At 43.6% G+C, this 7824-nt stretch overlaps 1 protein-coding gene across 3 annotated transcripts in view; it reads left to right on the top strand.

Moving 5' to 3' along the window:
- Positions 1 to 430: 430 nt before the first annotated feature.
- Positions 431 to 7824, top strand: part of zgc:66447 (SLAIN motif-containing protein-like) — a 38444-nt gene continuing 31050 nt past the window's right edge. For 2 of the 3 annotated variants that reach the window (XR_006313764.1, XM_043704608.1), the window contains exons 1-2: positions 432 to 1147; positions 6602 to 6747. Coding sequence is in view for 2 of the 3 variants with exons in the window: in XM_043704608.1 (XP_043560543.1) it covers positions 699 to 1147; positions 6602 to 6747 (595 nt within the window). In the remaining variant the exon portion in view is untranslated. Of the gene's footprint in view, positions 1148 to 6601; positions 6748 to 7824 lie in introns of all 3 variants that reach the window. The other variant, XM_043704609.1, reaches the window with a different exon arrangement.

Here is a 7824-nt window from a genome sequence, read left to right as displayed (position 1 = left end):
AAAACATCTAGAAGGTCCTAGGTTTAGGGTGAGAGGGGAAGATATTAAAGAGAACTAAGGGATAACCTTTTCACGCAGAGGGTGATTCTGGGGAAAAAGCTACGAAATTCACTTTGCTGCACAGCTGATCCGCTGTATCTTTTCACCATTAAAATAAAAGCAAGATACTGTGGATGCTGCAAATCTTAAACACAAAATATTGGAAAATTTCAGCCGGTCTAGATAGACCTGAATTGTATCGCTTTCCACAGATAAAGTTAAAAATCACACAACACCAGGTTATAGTCCAACAGGTTTCATTGGAAGCACTAGCTGCTCCTTCATCATCTCTCCATAGATGCAGCCAACCCTCCTGAGTTTCTCCAGCATTCTCTGTACAGTACACTTTCCAATGTTGTTTTTTGTTTTCCTCAAATGTAGCGTCTGGCTTCTCGCGTGCAGTAAATGGGAGATGTCTCACCTCGTGTTTCCAGATTAGTTGTCGCTGACACATTTCAATCATTCATTTCTGAAACCATGCTCCAATTTGGCGCCAATCTCGGCTCGCGGTGACCGCGCATGCGCCCCCGGTCACACCAGGGGTCTGCGCATGCCCAAAGTGAGTGTCAGAGGTCGTCTTTATCTAAGATGGTGGCGGCGATGGTGGTGAAGCTGATGGTGATGCGAGCGGTCGGTCTGTGAATGCCACTGGCCAACAAATGGTGGGACCGAGTTCAAGCGAGCCCGAGGCGGGAGTTGATCCGGGGGCACCAAACGGCTCGGGATGCGCGGCTGCCATCGTCACACCGCTGCTCGACGCAGACAAGGAGGTCAAAAAGCTGCAGGATTTGGTCAAAAAGCTGGAGTTGCAGAATGAGCAGCTCCGGTGTCGGAGCGGCCGCGGGGGGAAGGCGCTCACTGGCGGCGGGGACAGGCCGCCCCCTCCGGCTAACGGCGATCTGATCGGGTCCGCCCCTGATGTCCTGGACGTGGAGCTGAGTCCCGGTGACCCGCTTCTGGCCGACTGCGAGGCATTGTTGAGTACCGTCCTCCCCGGGGTCGCCAGGTGCTGCTCGGAGGGGGGTGAAGAGCAGCCGCCGCCGGTTTATCTGGAGGAGGATATCCTAGAGCTGGAACCGGACTTCGGGACTGTGGAAGAAGACAGCTGGTAAGTGCTGCCAAACAGAACCGCATGGTTATCCTCCCCAGTCTGATTACAGTGCACCTATCCCGACATTTTGAACTGTCTCATGAAATCCGTGATATCCTATTCCGAGAAGTTGTCGATCTAGTCGTGTAGTGTTCTCCCAGGTCAGTTTTAGGACATTAGCTGTCGACAACGCATTCCTTTGGCAGCAGAATTTTATCGACCAAGTATTTGGATCATTTTTAAGCTACCTACTTTATTTTCCCATTGAGGGTGATTCGTTCGCTGCTTGTTCTCATGTTTATACATTTTTTTTCATGTTTTAGTCAATATACATAACACTTAAATAAGGTGAACCATTTTAAATCAGAGGTATTGGCTGCAAAGCTTTTACCTGTTGATGTTAAATATATAGAGTTGCTAAGTTTAAACTAAGCTGTATGCTTAGGTGTATCATTAAAAAAAATTGTTGGAAAACTTGATCTCCCAATACTCTAAAACCAACCAACTAATTACTTGAAATGGCTTCTTTTCATGAACAAGTTTCCTCTCTTGTCTCCATTTTAAAACTTTGGATGCAGCCTATCTTGCTTAAATAAAGTAGTATCTGGTAATTTTGATTTAGAGCTGAAATTGAAATTAAACCAGACTAACTTTTTAATATAGTCTAAACTCGCCATAGTCTTGCCAGATCATAGGGCTGCTCTCTCATCAGACTGGTAGCAGTTTAACCTGAGGGTCACCATGCCTCAGGCTAGGGGAGAGGTTGCTAGGTACTTTATGGTAACTGTGTGGGAATTGAATCCATGCTGTTGGTATTAGTCTGCATCACAAGCCAGCCTTAATTTCAAAAACATACTTTGTTCATAAAAAATATATACATTGTCACTAAAGCAGTTTGGCTCTGTACAATAGCATATGGAAAAAAAACAAACACTGGCATTTGTTTGTATCCAACAAACTGAAAGCATTCCTTACTTGTGAAAGACAGTATTTACATATACTGGAGCCACTGTTGGGGGTGGAAAATGTTTGATAACTGAATGAATCCCATTTAATTCTGGCAGAACGACGTTAAACAGTTGTCTTTTCCTGTTGTGCCTTGGCAGCAGCTGCCGCAAACTTTAATACACACCTCAGCACGTAGTCCTAGATTTGGAATGCGCCAGTCTGCAAAACTCATTCAGGACCCACTTCTTGCTCTGGAATACCAACAGGTTTTGGACAGACTAAACTGCATATTTCACTGAGTCAATGGTCCTCCATGCACAATCAATCTTTGCCTCAGTGTGTCCCCCAGACGAACATTGACAAAAACCACTGGATCTCTCTCCAGGCTTCCCTTGCAAGGGCACATTCCAGTAGGTGTATTACAGTCTCCATCACCCCACCCAGCAGTGGTACCACAGACTCCAGGCATACATGAAGGATCTCCCAGTTATTGTCCTCCTCACCACCAGCCAAGTAATGTATGGGTGCGTTTCAAAAGTTCTGGTGATGAGGCATTATGCAAAAGACTATGATAGTCTGATCAAGAAACAACCCGACAGGGTCCACTCTATGTCCCACAGGGTCTCAAGGATGCTTTGTGCTTACCATTTCGTGATGGACTTGTGATTGAAGATGTCCTTAATGAAGACATTTGCAAGGGAAAAAACAAATATGGAGTGGTCCAATGACTTGAAGCCAAACTAGGCCAGGCCAGACCATCCTTTGTAACACCGGTGCCAGATAGAACCTCAGTACAAGTGACACTTGGTGTTTGTGTACCGAGGATCTGCACAGAGCTTGCTGCAGCTACACATGGGTGGCTATCCGGATGAGGGTTGTGTTGGCAACGTTCTTCCTCACTTTATCCAGAGTTTTGTACATGTCCCTGACCTCCAAATGAAATGGAAGATGGCTCGGGTGAATTCAATGACGCTAACCAGCCTAACTGACATTGCATAGCTGTTGGATACAACTATGTAAATTTACTTTTTACATAACATTTTTAACATAGTAACATCACGAGGCACCTCGTGGGATAAATTGGTATCTAGACAGATGAGCAGATACTAACCACTGCGCCATTGGCGAGGCATGGGACCAAGTTCAGTTCCACCTCTGATTGCTGTGTGGAGTTTGCCCATCCCTGTGTCTGTGGACTTCCTCTGTGGGTATGCTAGTTTCCTCCCAAGCTCCAAAGATGTGGATTTAAGTGGATTTGCCATGGGAAGTGCAAGGTTATGGGGATATGCTGGGAGGTGGGGCTGGTTGGAATGCTGTTCAGAGGGTCAGCAATGGGCCAAATGGCTGGTTTCCACACTTCAGGCATTCTATGGCTCTGTTCTAAAACAAGAGACCAAAACTTGATAGAAGGAATCATCTTCTAGGAAGAAAGACAAACAAGTGTTTAGAAGCTGAATTTCCAATAACTTGGAACCTAAACAATTAAAGGCTGTCACAAATAGAGGGCTAAAGGAATGCAGATCTTGGAGGTTTGTTTAACTTTTTTTGTAAATTGTTGAAAGTATGGTCACCATTTGAAGGGAACCATGACAATCTGTTTGTGTGCAAGTTCGTAATTATGGTAGGCAACTGAACCTTTTTTTTTTGTATCAATATCAAAAACACCAGGGTGAAATCCAATATTCTTTAAAATAACCTGAGGAGCCAGATAGGTCTTGTTGCAACTGAGTGATATTCTACAGAGAAGAGTAGAGAGAGATGATTATTGGTGAGCTGGTAGTTGAAAGTGCTGGTGAGTATGCAGTTTGGTTAAATTGACCTACAGCCTTGCTGGGTAGAAGTGGTGTGAGTGGGATGGCGAAGTTGAGACTAGTATTTGTAGAGGGCAGTGTTGGTGAAAGGTGAGAAATATTGAACAGTATGGCCAGACTGCTTTTCTTGCTAAAGAAAAGCCTTTTAAATAAGGTTGTCATTCAGTTAGATGATCTGTTGTTCAGATATCATAGTTCACTGATAACTGTACAAAGTTATAGGTTTCTTGTTTAAAAATCTAGTCATTATAGGAGGAGGAGGATGTAAAGACAGGAACACTAATTCAATTTGAAAATGCTTTCCAGCTGAAACTACTACCGGAAGAGATCCATTCTTGTTAGTCAAAAGTAAGCTGCTGTAAAGTTTAATTACTATAATGCTAAATACTAACACCCTCGACACTTCAGAGATTTTGCTTCTTTCTCAGTAGAATGTTGGAGGTTCAGTCGACAATCCCAAATCTCAGCATGGAATCTTTGAAATAGTCTCCCAGACCTTCTGAGAGGGAATGAGGTGGAGGTGGAAGCCCCAAGCCTCCAGTGTAAAAAGATAAGCATGCTGCTTTAAACAAGGTCAGCTGTGTGCACACTTGCTCTGCAGTTGATGTGGGCCAATATGTGAATGTTTCTTTATGCTGTGATGTTAAATTGAACTTCACGTGGATTCAGAAGTTTGGAATTTATTTTGGAGACCAGCGATCTCACCCACTATCTTTTAACATTTTGTCCTTCAACCAGGACCTACAAAGCAGATTATGCCATTGCTTAGCTTTGAGTTGTTTATTATTTGTTTGGGTTGGTCACACTGTTTTTGTTTTAAGAATTATTGTATTTTTACATCAGAAGATCTTTTACTGTGAAGGTCTTTGATTTTTTTTTTCTCTCTGGTTGGTGTGAAATATGTTGTATAATTTTCTTTTCTGGTCCGATACTTTGCTATCATAGCTTGAATTTTCAGATCAATGACAGGAGCATCCTGGTTTGCTTCTGTTGACTGCCACAATTGTGACAACTGTGCTCTTAATCACAGTGCAGAATCAATGGGTGAAATGGCCGAGTTCTGTTCCTGTATTTTATGTTCTTACGATCTTAAACCAACAAAGTTGCAGAATGCCCATGAAGAGGCAGGATCCAAACCAGGAAGTAGAAAACAACAAATACAAATTAGATTGCATCTGATACAGAGATCAATATAAATGGAAAAGAGACGGATAAAGTAACAAATTTTGTAGATTTTTCCAAAATAAGACTCAAGACCATTTGTCAGAACCAGATTGGCTGATCATGCTACTAAAAATGAATGCAGCTTTGCCATAACTTTGAATTTGCATTAATTTCTTTGTAGAATTCATTGATAAATCACTATAATTACCTGTTCTGTGGAGGCAAAGGGTAATTTGGATGGAAACTTGGAGGTTGTTGTGCTTAACTCCATGCATATAAGCAAAACATAGAATTGGACAATACTGTATTAACTGGAGAGTGTTGATGGCCCCATGTACTTTTTTTCGCACATAGTCAAGGCAGTTAGCTGAGCCTACTTCTGTTGATCACAGTTCCAACCAGGCAAGATTTTCTTTTTGTTGAATTTCGGTAGTAAAAGAAATTGCAACAACACCTTCTGACCCTGAAGCAGTTTAGCTTCATAATGTTCATAATGACTTAACTACCTTTTTTGCTTTTTAAAAAAAGCGCAAATTAACCAACTTTCGTATAATTTAACAACGTGACTATTGAGACACCTCTCTATTCTTACCCTAATGTAAACTTCAGGCTCCATAAATCCTCTTTCCTTGAAACACAATTTTTGTAAGAATTCAGCATAAGTCTCGAATGTAGCCTCAGCATTTATTAAAGGACTCTTGCCACATTAACTTTGTGGCAAATTTTAAAAGATTAGAACACAACCACACATTTGGAAAGTTCTTAAAGTTTGGGTGGAAAAAAGCTTTAGTTAATCCATTAGTCACCGGATACTTAAATTATTAACTGCAGTCTAATAAGGTTACGATGGATCACTAAGGGGTAATTTTATCAGAAGGTGGTGTGTGACTGGAATGAACTGCCAGAGATAGTTGTGGAAGTGAGTACAATTTCATGATTCATGATTTCATGACTAGGACCCCGTGGACACAGCCTTAGAATTAGAGGGGGTCATTTCAGAACAGAAATGCGGAGACATTTCTTCAGCCAGAGAGTGGAGGGCCTGTGGAATTCATTGCCATGGGAGCCGGGATGCTAAATGTCTTCAAGGCCGAGATTGATAGATTCTTGTTGTCTCGAGGAATTAAGGGCTACGGGGAGAACGCTGGTAAGTGGAGCTGAAATGCGCATCAGCCATGATTGAATGGCGGAGTGGACTCGATGGGCCGAATGGCCTTACTTCCACTCCTATGTCTTATGGTCTTAAGAACCATTTAGAGAGGTGTGTGGAAGCGCATAGACCAAATGTAGGCAAATGGAACTAGTTTAAATTGTGAAAACTAGCCATTTGGGCAAATTAGGTCGAAAGACCTGTTTTTGTGCCGTAGACCCCTGACTTTACGACTCTATTAATAGAAGGAGAGCTATGTTGCTATAGACATTTGGATAATGAGGGTTTAAGCCCAAATTATCTTTATCCATATAGTTCCTTGTTGTCACTCTTACTGCATATTAGTCTGAAGTTGCATATCTGCAGAAGGAACTGTTTTCTGTTTTTTTTGTTTAAAAGGTTATATGTTTCACCAAAGAAGACAGCAACAACAGATGCAAACCAGAAGGCACAAAGTCCTCTCAAATGGTGCAGGCAGGTGCTTGATCATCCTAGCCGAGAGACTGAAGCTGCTTGCCGCAGTCTCATGTGCAGACTTGATCAAGGTAAGTTGAATGTGCTAACTGAATAAAATACTCAGGTTTCATGCAGTCTTTTGTTCAGGATATCTTGTAAATTGCGTTTGTCTTGCAAGTGATGGGTATAGGGTCTTCTGCTTTGTTTTTACCTCAGATAGCTCAATGACTGCAGATGCTGGAAACCAGATTCTGGATTAGTGGTGCTGGAAAACCACAGCAGCTCAGGCAGCATCCGAGGAGCAGTAAAATCGACGTTTCGGGCAAAAGCCCTTCAGGAATACAGGCAGAGTGCCTGAAGGATGGAGAGATAAATGAGAGGAGGGTGGGGGTAGGGAGAAAGTAGCATAGAATACAATAGGTGAGTGGGGAAGGGGGTGAAGGTGATAGGTCAGGGAGGAGGGTGGAAAAGAAGATAGGCAGGTAGGACAAGTCATGGGGACAGTGCTGAGCTGGAAGTTTGGAACTAGGGTGAGGTGGGGGAAAGGGGAAACGAGGAAACTGTTAAAGTCCACATTGATGCCCTGGGATTGAAGTGTTCCGAGGCAGAAGATGAGGTGTTCTTCCTCCAGGCGTCAGGTGGTGAGGGAGCGATGGTGAAGGAGGCCCAGAGTCTCCATGTCCTCAGCAGAGTGGGAGGGGGAGTTGAAATGTTCGGCCACAGGGTTGTGTAGTTGATTGGTCCGGGTGTTCCAGAGATGTTCCCTAAAGCGCTTTGCTAGGAGGCATCCAGTCTCCCCAATGTAGAGGAGACCGCATCGGGAGCGACGGATACAATAAATGATATTGGTGGATGTGCAGGTAAAACTTTGATGGATGTAGAAGGCTCCTTTAGGGCCTTGGATGGAGGTGAGGGAGGTGGTGTGGGCACAGGTTTTCCGTGACTACCTGGTCAGGTCCACGCCCCCCCCCCACAACCCACCCTCCCGTCCTGGCACCCTCCCCTGCCACCGCAGGATTTTACTGCTCCTCGGATACTGCCTGAACTGATGTGATTTTCCAGCATCACTAATCCAGAATTTGAGTTGTCTGAGCCTGGCTATTGGTTTATGGGTTCTTTTGAATCCCAATGGTCGGAGAAGTCCGGCTGTCAGTTCTGAGACCTTT

This window comes from Chiloscyllium plagiosum, chromosome 15 (genome assembly GCF_004010195.1).
Source record: "Chiloscyllium plagiosum isolate BGI_BamShark_2017 chromosome 15, ASM401019v2, whole genome shotgun sequence".
NCBI classification, from domain to species: Eukaryota; Metazoa; Chordata; class Chondrichthyes; order Orectolobiformes; family Hemiscylliidae; genus Chiloscyllium; species Chiloscyllium plagiosum.
Note: the sequence above shows the minus strand (reverse complement) of the source record. Positions and strands in the feature narration are given on the sequence as shown.